The sequence below is a fragment of the Myotis davidii genome, unplaced genomic scaffold, assembly GCF_000327345.1.
Source record: "Myotis davidii unplaced genomic scaffold, ASM32734v1 scaffold425, whole genome shotgun sequence".
Taxonomy (NCBI): Eukaryota; Metazoa; Chordata; class Mammalia; order Chiroptera; family Vespertilionidae; genus Myotis; species Myotis davidii.
In genome coordinates, this window is record NW_006296413.1 from 3,812,299 (window position 1) to 3,825,882 (window position 13,584).

General features: G+C 53.6%; 1 protein-coding gene across 1 annotated transcript in view; it reads right to left on the minus strand.

Moving 5' to 3' along the window:
* Positions 1 to 3,245: 3,245 nt before the first annotated feature.
* LOC102773276 (solute carrier family 22 member 20) overlaps positions 3,246 to 13,584 on the minus strand; it is an 11,774-nt gene continuing 1,435 nt past the window's right edge. The window contains exons 2-9 of the mRNA XM_006771709.2: positions 12,512 to 12,690; positions 10,339 to 10,507; positions 9,320 to 9,443; positions 8,146 to 8,261; positions 6,510 to 6,724; positions 4,765 to 4,873; positions 4,371 to 4,574; positions 3,246 to 3,580 (exon numbers count right to left, since the gene is read on the minus strand). Coding sequence (XP_006771772.2) covers positions 3,487 to 3,580; positions 4,371 to 4,574; positions 4,765 to 4,873; positions 6,510 to 6,724; positions 8,146 to 8,261; positions 9,320 to 9,443; positions 10,339 to 10,507; positions 12,512 to 12,690 — 1,210 coding nt within the window. The 3' untranslated portion in view covers positions 3,246 to 3,486. The remainder of the gene's footprint in view (positions 3,581 to 4,370; positions 4,575 to 4,764; positions 4,874 to 6,509; positions 6,725 to 8,145; positions 8,262 to 9,319; positions 9,444 to 10,338; positions 10,508 to 12,511; positions 12,691 to 13,584) is intronic.

The following is a 13,584-nucleotide window of genomic DNA, read 5'->3' on the forward strand; positions in this document are numbered from 1 at the left end:
AAAATGAGTTCACGTGTCACCTCTGACACGCGTGTCATAGGTTCGCCATCACTGCCTTAGCGGCTCTTACCTGGCCCGGGCAATCTTTATAATTGGAAGTCCCAGGCGCCTTGACAGCCATCTCCCTGCAGCCACAAGGCCCAGTGATACTTAATGAGAGACGTAGAGATGCCTGGAAGATGGTTGTCAAACACTCTTGAAAACGAACGTGCCAGCTGGTCAGTGCCTTAGGATACAAAGGCAAAGAAGTCTGGAGGTCATTTGCCAGAAAGATTATGATACGGAGCGTCAGACAAGCGGAATCCTGTGTAGGCAGTGCCGTCTATGCATCATCATCCCGAACTTGGCTTCACGTAGCAGTTTCTGGCCAGGGGTTTTCGTTTTTAACACGTTAAGCGCCCAGCCTGTTTTGTCTTCCGGATGGGAAGTATAGTGTCAGCCACCAGTGACTGACTGGGCGCTTAACATGTAAATATATTTTTATTTATTTCAGAGAGGAAGGGAGAGAGAGAAAGAAACATCGATGATGAGAGAGAATCATTGATCAGCTGCCTCCTTCATGCTGCGCACTGGGGATGGAGCCCACAACTCAGGAATGTGCCCTGACCGGGACCAAACCGGCTAGGGCAAACACTCTTGAGAACTAACGTGCCAGCTGGTCAGTGCCTTAGGATACCAAGGCAAAGAAGTCCGGAGGCCATTTGCCAGAAAGATTATGATACGGAGCGTCAGACAAGCGGAATCCTATGTAGGCAGTGCCGTCTACGCATCATCATCACGAACTTGTCTTCACGTAACAGTTTCTGGCCAGGGTTTTTCGTTTTTAACACGTTAAGCGCCCAGCCTGTTTTGTCTTCCGGATGGGAAGTATAGTGTCAGCCACCAGTGACTGACTGGGCGCTTAACGTGTAAATATATTTTTATTTATTTCAGAGAGGAAGGGAGAGAGAGAAAGAAACATCGATGATGAGAGAGAATCATTGATCAGCTGCCTCCTTCATGCTCCGCACTGGGGATCGAGCCCACAACTCAGGAATGTGCCCTGACCGGGAATCAAACTGTGACCTCCTGGTTCATAGGTCACGCTCAACCTCCGAGCCACACCAGCGGGGCTGGCTAGTGTTTTTTGCTAAGACCAAGAGTAGTCAAGGCTTCGTGGTTTTACCCCAGGGACTGTGACCTGTAACCTCAAGATTACTTATGCTTGTTGTAGGAAACTTCGTTGTCAGAACGTTTGTTATAGAAAATCAGGCTTGTTCATGTAAAGGTATGTGTTCTCTTTGTCCTAGGATTTCATAGTATTGTTTTCATTAACTCTATCCACTGGACTAAGTTGTGTTAATTCTCTTACTGGTTAGGAAAACTGTTTCTAGACAGTGGTTCTCAAACCCAACTAAAGACATCAGAATTCTCGGGAGTGGGCCCTGGCACTGATATTTTTTTAAAGCTCACAGCCGATTCCAGGATTGAGAATCACTATTTAAATTTTCTTCAAAAAAGAAAAGGGTGTTTATAATAGATTTGTTTTTATTTATATATTTTTAAACAAACTGAGGACACTTGAAAAAGTGCCCTTTTATCTTTAATTTTTATTTATGTATTTATTTTTATTAATTTCAGAGAGAAAGGGAGAGGGAGAAAGAGAGAAACATCATGGTGAGAGAGAATCATTGATCAACTTCCCCCTGCAGGCCCTCTACTGGGGACTGAGCCCACAACCCAGGCAATGTGCCCTGACCGGGAATCAAACCGTGATCTCCCGTTTCATAGGTCGACACTCAACCACTGAGCTATGCCGGCCGGGCACAGATTGGTTTTTAAAATACATACAAAATCTTGTTGTTCTACCTGGATTTTCCATTTAGTTTTTCTACCTCCTCCTCAGCGTTCAGCAGTGACACTTTTGTTTTTAGTGTCCTGACTATTTCATTCACCCCAATAATGTGAACTGAGCACATTGGTTTTTAAAATACATACAAAATCTTGTTGTTCTACCTGGATTTTCCATTTAGTTTTTCTACCTCCTCCTCAGCGTTCAGCAGTGAGAGATCACTTTTGTTTTTAGTGTCCTGATTATTTCATTCACCCCAATAATGTGAACTGAGCACCTACTATGTGCAGGCCACACAACCAGGCCAAGATGGCCTAACTCTGCCTTCAGGGAGCCACCAGGTGAGACCACCATGTAAATGGATCCATTACACCACAGTGGGGAGGATGTGTAGGGGGCATGACTGGAGCCCAGAGGTAGGCAGGGGTTGTCAGGGAGTGCTTCCTGGAAGAGGTGTCTCCCAAAGTGAATCTTAAAGTGTGACCAGGTACAGCAGCCCTCCGCCTTTCAAATGCACTGATCTGCTGAGGGCTGTGGGTTGAGAATAATTCAGGTCGGAAAGCTCATGTATCGGGTTGTTGAAAGAGAGGTTACTTCTGTGGGAGGGCCTGGGGGATTGCTGCATGAAGGCCAGGGCCTTGGGACAGCGTCCGGCGGAGTTTCACTCCAGCTCTGCTCCAAGGGCGAGGCTGCTGAAAGACTGACCTTGGCGAAATGTCAGGTTGCGGTGTTTTCTGCCCAAACTATGATATTCCTACTTCTTCCCTCGATTGTGCTTTTCCTCGGACTGGAGGGGACTGTTTATCTTGTTTGATTCCCTGGAAACTCTAGGAGGAAGGGGTTAGACAAGGAAGCTTGCCCAAGGGCTACCCAATGGGCCAGGATTTGAATCCCTTATGAATCTAATCTGAATTCTGGTGAAGGTCAGGGTCAGGAATGCAGGTACACATGGAACATCTGGGCTGGAAATGATCTGAGGTCAGAGGGAAGCTATGCTATGCCCTCTGTATGTCTTCTGCAAAGTGATATCGCTAGAAGGCAGCAATGGGTAGAGGTCTCTCCATCGCCTGGGACTGGCTTCATCGTTTATTCATCAACTATTTATTGAGTGGGTACCATTTGCGAGGCCCACTGCGAGGGGCAAGCAGGCTCTGGCATGGGGACATGTGCCCTCGAGGAGGTAAGCCACACACACAGGGGAGAGAGCTTTAATCCTCCAGGCAGGAGAGAGTAATGTGTCAGGAATGGAGCACAGTGAGTTCTCAAGGACAAGTGGGCGGGGCCGTTTCAGGGACAACCAAGGGCCGAAATGTCACCCTAACCCTGCGAGGACCCAGCGCTTTCAGGTGGAACAAGAATGAAAAGAAAAAAAAGAAAAAGAATGAAAAGAAATCGCTGCCTCCTGCACGCTGGAGGTGGGAAGGAAAACGGCCCCTCCTTCGGTCCCTGGGCGTGGCTTCTCCTCAATTTCTATCCATGTCATGCCAATGGCTGCTGGTCTGGTTTCTGCCGGCAGCCCCAGCACTGGCTTTGGGCGGCTCTTTGACATGGGCTGATGGGGCCACCACGGTCCTTGGCCAACTCCGACCCCGGTCAGCGCCAGGAAGCCGGACACCGGCTGAGGTACGACCAGCGTGTGCCGGGCCCTGGGCACCTTAGATGGTTTCTAAGAGGGGAGAAGCTCCCAGCTGCTGAAGGGAAATGTCTTCGCTCCTCCCTTCCGCATCCTTCCTGGAGAGGCCCTTGGCTCTGTGGAATGAGAAGGCAAATGGAACACTGACGCGGAAAGAAAGTGGAAGGGAGGTGGTGAGGGGCAGGGCATGTGTGCGTGACGATCGAGGGTGTTTGTGTCACGCACGAGACGTGTCTCCACCGTCCCTTCTGCCCCGTCCTGGCTCCACTATGAGGTCTCATGGTGGCAGAGGCTGGCCTGGCTAGTAAGAGCCAGACTTGGAAAAGCTGCTGGTCAAAGAGTTTTCCAAAGAGGACCCAACGCCAGACAAGTCAACCAAGGCCGGACTCAGCGTGGACCAGGGCACAGCAGAGACCTGGGTGCTGGGCATGCCAGGCCCTTCCTACGTTGCCCCAGATGGAGAGACAACCAGCCCAAACATATTTCTTTTTTCTTTATAGATTTTAGCGAGAGGAAGGGAGTGGGGTAGAGATAGAAACATCAATGACAGAGAAACATCAATCGCTGCCTCCTGCACGCCCCCTACTGGGGATCAAGCCTGCAGCCTGGGCATGTGCCCTGACTGGGAATTGAACCTGTGACCTCTTGGTTCATAGGTTGACGCTCAACCACTGAGCCACACGGGCCGGGCTACAGCGGATTCTTCTTTCTATTGCACCATTCGCCGTTGGGTCTGTTCTTGTGAAAGCTAAGCCTCCACCGATGGGGGAGCTGGGCATGGGGGCACCCAGCTCTCGCTCAGCGGTGACGTTTTAGCAGCAGCCACAGGACACTCTGCCCTCAGTTGTTTTGGGGACCACAGCCTGTTTGGTCGCCCCCACCCCGCTGTGCCCAGAGGCCTCTCACCTCCTCTCCATCACCTCAATGGTCTCCACCAGGGGTGTGTTGCGGGTCTCAGCCAGGAAGCAGACGGTCAGCCCGGCCAGGATCGAGGTGGCCCCGAAGGCCACAGGCGGCAGGATGGCACTGAACTCCCCGACCGCGGTGACCAGGGGCGCAGCCAGCCCCCCGAGGCGGGCGTTGACCGAGACGAAGCCCATCCCCATCTGCCTGTGCGAGGAATGTGGACAGGTCCGTGGCCGTGGCCTAGACCCCCAGAGGGCGGCGGTGCTGGGGGACCGAGCAAGAAGGAGAAGGGACCTGCCTTGGCAAGCCCAGCAGGTGTCAGCCAGGAACACGGGGGGTGGGGGGGGGCTCCCAGTTTGGGGCAGGTGCTCTCCGCCTCCCCCTACAGACCCACCTGATCTCCGTGGGGTACAGCTCTCCCGTGAACAGGTACACGCAGATGAAGGAGCTGGCCAGGCAGCCTTTGCCCAGCGCTGCCTGGGCCGTGCGCAGGGTCTGCATACCTGGAGGGCGGACAGGCTGTGGGAGGGGTGGCTCAGAGCCCAAGAGGGAGCAGGGAGGCAGAGGAGGTGGGGGTTGTGGGGGTGAGGGCCATGGGACGGGGTGCTGTGGGGGAGGAGACAGGGAGGCATAGGGTGTGGGGTGGGCACAGCCAGGGCAGGCAGGGCGCCTAGAACCTGGAGGGGGTGAATCAGGGTTTCCACCACCTCACGTCCCCACTGGGACCCAGAGTCCCCACACAGCCCTTCTCTGACTTCCGCCTCCTTCCCCTCTTCTCTCCACCGGACACCAGGTCCTGCTGGGGAGCTGGGACCAGCTTTGGAGTTGGGCTCAGGTTCAAATCCCGGCTCTGACCCAGAAGGGGGCCCCTGGTCACTGTCAGGCAACCTCTCTGAGCCTCCCCGTCCTCCTCTGAAGAATGAGGAAAACGCAGCGCCTGCTTCGCGTTTGTCCTGAGGTTGACAGGACGCTACGAGCGCAGGCGCCAGCGCTCATCACATGCTCGCTGTTGCCGTTATTCACACGCTCGTCATGCTGCTGCTCACAAAAGCTCAGCCCCCGTGCCCATGCCCAGCACGGGGCAGCAGGCAGGGAAATGGTGGCACATCCTTTGTGGCCACTCCAGCTGCACACTGCAAGTGGAGGGGATAGTTTATCAAATGCCCACACCTAGGCCCCACCCGTCTCTGTGATTGCAAAGCCTCTTGGGGCTGGGCTCAAGTTGGTAGTTTTTCTAAAGGTCCCCAGGGGAGTCTGATGGGCAGCCAGGGTTGAAAATCACCAGTCTAGATGGGATATTACACAGCGATATAAAATTAGGGCCATGAAGCATTTGTCCTGACACGGAGAAGTGTTTATGTTGCAGCATAACATGGGAAAGCACGTTTCTAGACAACATACAGTGTGAAAAGGGATACGTTATATATACTATATACACACATATACACTCACATATAATCCTTTTTTACATATGTATATGATAGTATCTTGATTATATCAAATACAAAATCAACAAATAGGAAAAAAGATTGGAAGAAAGTTGTCAAAATGCCAATAGTAATGATCGATCCATTTTGTAGGGAGGACCTGAAGCACGGAGAAGTCAGACAGCCTGCCACGGTTGTCACGGCGAGCCCTCGGCTCAGCACACGCTCTCGGACTGGGATACCCAACCCTGGCTTCTCGCTGGAATCACTGGACAGCCTTCTGAATCCTAAGGGTGGGGTCCCCCTCCTGAGGCTAACTGCACTGGCCTGGGGCCCCTGGGCACTGGCAGTTTTCAAAGGTCTCCAGGCCGGTTTGCAGACCCCTGTTCCAGGGCCACTGGCTGAGGGTCACACTTGAGCTTCTCGGCCCTGGAAATGCTGCCTGGCCAGGCTCCAGGTGGACACACACCAGCCAGCCCTTTGGTTGGTTTGAGGCATCTGTCTAACCTCTCCGACCAGATGGGAAATGCCCTGAGGGCATTTACAACCAGGAGCTGACCCTGGGCACCCAGTGCTCACTGAAACCCCTGCTGATGGACAATCACTTCCTTCCCAGACCTCGCTCTTCCTTGTTCCCTTGTTGTACCTGTTGCCCGCCAGACCCCAGACCCCGGAGGCTCCCGGGCGGTAACGGCAGAAGCCCGCGGCTCACCTTCTGGCACAAACATGTTGGCGATCACCATGAGCCCCGCCAGGATGAGGAAGGAAGCCACCGTGGCTCGGCGGCCCACGTAGATCATGGTGGTGGTGGCCACCAGCATGGCCGGGATGTCTATGACCCCGAACAGGACCTGGACCAGGTAGACGCTGAGCCCAAACTTCTGCAGGTCCATGGCCAGGCCGTAGTAAGCCATGGAGTTAGAGAACCTGGGAGGGGTAGCAGAGCAGGCTGCCTGGGAAGGTCCCAGCACAGGGGGTGCCGCTCCAACCTCAACTACGAGAACAGGCTCTTCCCCTGGCCAAGGTGGGTTTACAGGTCAACTCTCCGTCCTCACGAGGACCTCAGGGGCAGGGGCACAAGTGGGAAACTGAGGCACAGGAGGCTGGTCGGCCTGAGCCCAGCTGGCGACCTTACCGACAGTGCCTGGTCTGCTCCAGAGCTCAGGTAGTGCATGGCCTGCAGCCCACGCTTCCTCAATATCAACCCCGATTATCTTTATGTCCAGGACACCCAGCCAGGCAAATTTAATTTTTTTTTTTAAATCAGCCCCTTACCTCGGCATTTGCTAGCTTCCAGTCTGTGCTAATAGGTAGGGGTTGCCTTCATATTTTTAGCCATTGCACATGTTTATGCCTACCTACGCACCTGTCAGGGAGTTCTTCCTGCTCACTTGGCGAACTCTGTTAACTGTCTTTGATTTGATTTATTTGTTTGTTTGTTTGTTTATTTATATAATCCTCACTCAAGGATATTTTTTTCATTGATTTTTAGAGAGAGTGGAAGACAGAGAGAAATATTGATGTGAGAGAAACACAGGGATTGGTTGCCTCCTGCATGTGCCCTGACCACGGCCCCGGCCGGGGAGGAGCCTGTAACAGGGGTTCATGCCCTTGACCAGAATCGAACAAGCAGACATTAGCCACTGAGCCAAACCGGCTATTAACTATCTTTTCAAACCCACCTACATGCCAGCCCCTGTGTGAAGCCCTCGGCAGCCCCAGGTAAGGGAACTGTTATTGGGACACTTGTCATACCTCACGGAAATTACTGTTGTCCTGTCTGTCCCCTTCTGGACCCACAAGTGGTTTTCCAAAGTGGTTCCGTCCCAAGACCCCCTGGAGAGCCCGAGGGCAGAGCAGAATGAGACATGGTGCCCAGATGCCTCCAATAGGTGCCCACCCAGGTGAGACGCACTGCCCAGATGTGGGGTCCCAGGGTCAGCATGGATGTCTCCTCCATGGCCACATCGCAGCACCAGCGGAGGCCAAAGGGCCCCGGGGGAAGGGTGTGGAGCAGGATCGGATTCACAAGGCCCATCTGCTCATTGCATTAAGCATATTTAAGAGTTCGTCAGTGGCCCAGCCGGCGTGGCTCAGTGGTTGAGTGTCAACCTATAAACCAGGAAGTCATGGTTCGTTTCCCGGTCAGAGCACATGCCCACGTTGCGGGCGCTCGATCCCCGTATCGTGCAGGAGGCAGTCGATCAATAATTCTCTCTCATCATTAGTGTTTCTCTCTCTCTCCCTTTCTCTCTGAAATCAATAAAAATACATTTTTAAAAGATAGTAGGGATAAAAGTTATGTCTCTAACTTGGGTCAAAGCCTTGGGCATGAGCCCCTCACCTACCAGACCACCATGAGACAGCACGTGACCTTGCGGATGGCCGGGGTTCGGAAGAGGTCCAAGACGGAGGTGGAAGTGCGGACGCTCGTGAACTCACTCTGGATGTAGGAGCTCACCACCTGGGCCGGGAAAGCGCGATCAGGGGGCTGGAGGGACCTGGGACCGTGTTTCTCTGCTGGGTATCCCTTCACCCATGGGAAGGAGGGCCAAGGTCAAAGGCCCTGGCAGGATGGCTGGTCCTACGCTGGCTGTTTCCGGGGATTTGGGACGAAGCCGAGGCTCCCACGAGTCCCACGGCCCTGAGCTGCCTGCTGCTCAGGCTGAAACGGCCACCTGTGTTCCAGCGGGGCCCCCACGCCCCATCCTTGGTGGGGACTCAGACAGGCGTGGCCAATGGTGAAGAGCAGGGGTTCTGAGTGGTTCTGCCCCTTTCCATGGTGTGTTCTTAGGCAAATTACCTGACCCACCCAAACTTCATTTTCCTCATCGGCAAAAGTGAGACATTAAATGAGGTCACGTAGCCCGGCCAGCGTGGCTCAGTGGTTAAGCGTTGACCTATGAACCAGGAGGTCACGGTTTGATTCCAAGTCAGGGCACATGCCTGGTTTTCGGGCTCGATCCCCGGTGTGGGGCGTGCAGGAGGCAGCTGATCAATGATTCTATCTCATCATTGATGTTTCTATCTCTCTCTCTCCTTCTCCCTTCCTCTCTGAACTCAATAAAAATATATTTAAAAAATAAATAAATAAATGAGGTCACGTACGTAAAAAGGCCTTAGCATACATAGTGCCTAGCATAGGACTCGATAAATGGTACTTATTTATAATAAATGGTACTTTTATTATCAATTCTTCAATAATTTTACTCCATGATGGCTATTTTAACATTTTCATTTTGTTATTTTGTTTACATTTTGGCTGGATGTCAGTGTGAATGGCAATCTCCCCATTACACAGTCGGATAGTCGGACGGACAAAGTGGCTGACAGTTTTATCCCAGAGCGCACCGCCGTTCAGTGGCCAACACCTTTGCTGCACGGCCTCTTCCCGCTGTTTACTCCCAGGCTCTTCACCTGGAGGGTGGGTGAGTCCGGGAGCTACTACGTAAACCCTAGCACACCTGGAGGCCACCAGCGACCGCAAACCGTTCCTGCCCTTCCTCCCGCCCATCCGCCTACCTCCTGGGTCAGCCTCTCCCCTTCCGCCTTCCTCCCGTTCATGGCGGCCACCTTCCGCAGGTTCTGCACAGCTCGCTGGGACTGGCCGTGGAGGAGGAGCCATCGGGATGACTCTGGCAGCCACCTGAGACCAGGAGGAGGATGGAGAGTGACCAGGGCTGAGTGGGACTCGCTCTTCCCCAGACGCAAACACGGCTTCATTCACCTTCTTCAGGCCTTAAGGTGAAAGGCCCTGCTGGTCGCAGAGCCAGGACTGCAGAACACATCACACAGGGACGCCCTGAGGACACCAGAGCCTGCTGGGGGTTGGGGGCTGGGGGCTGGGGCCCGGACAGGTCGGTTTGAATCTGGGTCTGACCCCAGTGTCTGGCCTTGAGTAAGTCATGGACCCCACCTTGGCGGTGCCTCAGGTCCCTCCTATAAAAGGAGTTGAAAAGGCAAAAGCACTCAGATTGTTCTGGAACCCAGGCCAAGGTTAGGGATCCGCAGAGCCAGGACTGCAGAACGCATCACACAGGGGCGCCCTGAGGACGCCAGAGCCTGCTGGGGGCTGATCGCAGAGCCAGGACTGCAGAACACATCACACAGGGACGCCCTGAGGACACCAGAGCCTGCTGGGGGTTGGGGGCTGGGGGCTGGGGCCCGGACAGGTCGGTTTGAATCTGGGTCTGACCCCAGTGTCTGGCCTTGAGTAAGTCATGGACCCCCCTTGGCGGTGCCTCAGGTCCCCTCCCACAAAATGCCAGGAGGTGGTCGTGAGACACAAAGGAGTTGAAAAGGCAAAAGCGCTCAGATTGTTCTGGAACCCAGGCCAAGGTTAGGGATTTTTCCGGAGCTTGCCCGTAGCCATGCACATACTCGGGAGCCCGGGGTCCCACGGCCCCGCCTTTCTTCGCATCTCCCACCACCACACCCAGCAGGTCCCAGTCACTGCACACCCCAGGCCGCCAGAGGGACAGGTCAGCCACACAGGGGCACCCTCCCCCACCCCCGCCCCACCCACTCTGCTCAGGACGTACCAGGAATAGAGGGAAAAGATGAGGAAAGGAACAGAGACGGCAAACTGCAGCCAGCGCCAGGGCCGGACCAGGTACGCCACTCCGGCCAGGATGAGCTGCCCCAGGGTGAAGGAGAAGCCCAGCAGGACGCCCGCCACGGTCCGGCCCCGGGTGGGCATCCACTCCACAACTGCGGAGAGGACACGCAGGCTCAGCCCCGCTCGCCCCGAGGCTGCTTAGCTCACCCGCCCCCGCTGTGGTCATCGAGGGGAACTCAGGGGCCCGCTGAGACGGGCCGAGGCACCCCTCCCCACTCCGTGCACTCGGCGGAATTCCAGGTGGACCAAAGCCCCAAATTAAACAGCAGAACCTCAAACATAGTAGGAATCATGATAGGTTGTTTTTAGTGTCTACATTAAAAAGACAAACAGCCCTAGCGGGTTTGGCTCAGTGGATAGAGCATCGGCCTGCGAACCGAAAGGTCCCAGGTTCGATTCAGATCAAGGGCACATGCCCAGGTTGTGGGCTCGATCCCCAGGAGCGGGCTTGCGAGAGGCAGCCAATCAATGATTCTCTCATCATTGATGTTTCTATCTTCTCTCCTTCTCCCTTCCTCTCTGAAATAAATAAAAATATATTTAAAAAAATAAAAAGATAAACAGCAGCAAAACCCACCATAAGCAAAGTCATAACACCAGCAAAAAAAAATGACCAAGGAAAAAATTGCAACTCAACGGATAAAGGGTGAATTTCCCTAAAATTGGAAAAATTCGTAGTAGAAGAAATCATGATGGGTTGGTTTTTCAATCTTAGAGTCAGGAAAGGCTTTTCTAAGAATATCACGAAACCCAGAAGCAATAAAAGGAAAGATCAGTAAACTCGACTTCATAAAAATAAGAAGTGTCTGCATTAAAAAGACAAACAGCCCTAGCGGGTTTGGCTCAGTGGATAGAGCATCGGCCTGCGAACCGAAAGGTCCCAGGTTCGATTCAGATCAAGGGCACATGCCCAGGTTGTGGGCTCGATCCCCAGGAGCGGGCGTGCAGGTGGCAGCAGATCAATGATTCTCATCATTGATGTTTCTATCTCTCTCTCCCTCTCCCTTATTCTCTGAAATGAATAAAGAAATATATTTCTTAAAAAGTAATTTTATGAAACCATTAATGCAAAGTGTACGAAGAGGCAAAACCAAACTGTGCTATGAAAAGGCAGATTAAGAGTAACTCTTGGGGAGCCCAGCTGGCATGGCTCCGTGGTTGAGCATCAACCTATGAACCAGGAGGTCATGGTTCGATTCCCGGTCAGGGGCACATGCCCAGGTTGCGGGATCGATCCCCATAGGGGTGGGTGCAGGTGGCAGCCAATCAATGATTCTCTCACATCATTGATGTTTCTATCTCTCTCTCTTCTCCCTTCCTCTCTGAAATAAATAAAAATATATTTTTTAAAAAATAAAATAAAATAAATAAAAAGATAAACAACAGCAAAACCCACCATACGCAAAGTCATAACACCAGCAAAAAATAAAATGACAAAGGAAAATATTGCAACTCAACGGATAAAGGGCGAATTTCCTAAAATTGGAAAAATTCTCACAAATCAGTAGAAAAACAACCAAAACAAACAGAAAAACAGGCAAAGGACACGAACAGTTGAAAGAAAAGGAAATACAATGATTCTTATTTTCATGATTTTTTTTGCAAATAGTAAAATGTGGAAACAGCCTACATTTTACCCCCACATCCCAGGGGGCTGGTAAAGACATCATGGCGCCACCATAAATGATGAGTCAGCACCTTTGCAGCCCAGGTGAACCCCAGCCTTTTTGGACCCACATAATCTCGGCGCTGCCTGCAGCCCTGGGGCCACGGTCTCACCTCACCTCTGCACCCCCACACTGAGAGCCTGGCACATGGTAGGTGTTTAGTAAGTGGTTATTGTTGACTAATTCACACGGGAAATAAACCCAACCCTCTCAGCTCACTCACTGATGGCCAATCACCACCCACGCCCACGGTCAAGGCCGGCGGGGCTGCTGTTGGGAGCCTGGGCCTCCCAGGGCCCCGCTGGGCGGCTCTGAGTGGAGGTCACCGGGTGAGAATCCCACAGGAGGACACAGGTAAGATGTCTGACGATGGGGCTGCCGTGCCGCCTCCCACGAGCCCCCTCCCGGCCCCTCCGCGTCTGGACTCACCCAGAGAGAGGGAGTTGAGGATGATGCCAGAGAAGGTCATGCCCATCAGGAACCGGAAGACGCAGTAGGCGCTGAAGGAGCTGAAGTACGCCGTGGCGGCCCCCGACACTGCCAGCTGCAGGTACGACCAGACCAGGGGGCCCTTGCGGCCCAGCCTGAGCCGGGCCATGGCACGGCGTTAGGGTTCCCCGCAGAGATTGTTGGAGGAGGGTGAACGAAGCTCTCCCGCCCCCCTGCCACCCGAAGCTGCCCCTCCAGACCAGAACCCTCGTCCTGGGGCCGGGCACTGATGGTGGAGGCTGGCCTGGGAGGGAGCAGCACAGGGGGAGAAAACTGACAATGAAGAGTGCGCTCCCTCCTTCGTTCCTTCACTTGAGGAGTATTTCTTTTTCTTTTCTTTTTTTTTTTTAATATATTTTATTGATTTTTTACAGAGAGGAAGGGAGAGAAACAGAAAGTTAGAAACATCGATGAGAGAGAGACATCGACCAGCTGCCTCCTGCACATCTCCCACTGGCGATGTGCCCGCAACCCAGGCACATGCCCTTGACCGGAATCGAACCCGGGACCCTTCAGTCCGCAGGCCGACGCTCAATCCACTGAGCCAAACCGGTTTCGGCCACTTGAGGAGTATTTCTGGCCTCACTACCAAGCCAGCTCATGCCCCACTACCAAGCCAGCTAATGCCCCACTACCAAGCCAGCTAATGCCAGGGCCGGGGATTCTGCAAAGGCCCAGAGTGCTCCCTCCTTCATTCCTTCACTTGAGGAGTATTTCTGGCCCCACTACCAAGCCAGCTCATGCCAGGGCCGGGGATTCTGCAAAGGCCCAGAGGCAGGAGCAGTGGGTGGTGGTGAGCTCCTGGTGGGGCCTTGGCAGGGGGCGCGGGGCCCCAGGGTCAAGTCTTCATTTAAACTGATCACCCTGGGGAGGCCAAGCTGGGCGGGGCTTGTCACACCACAGAGGGGTCCAAGGCCAGGGGAGCAGGGTCATCGCACCCCCATTTGTGAGGGTCCAGGAGGGCAGCAGGCCAAGCAGGGGCGGCTGCATATTCCTCTCCACACACACCCCCT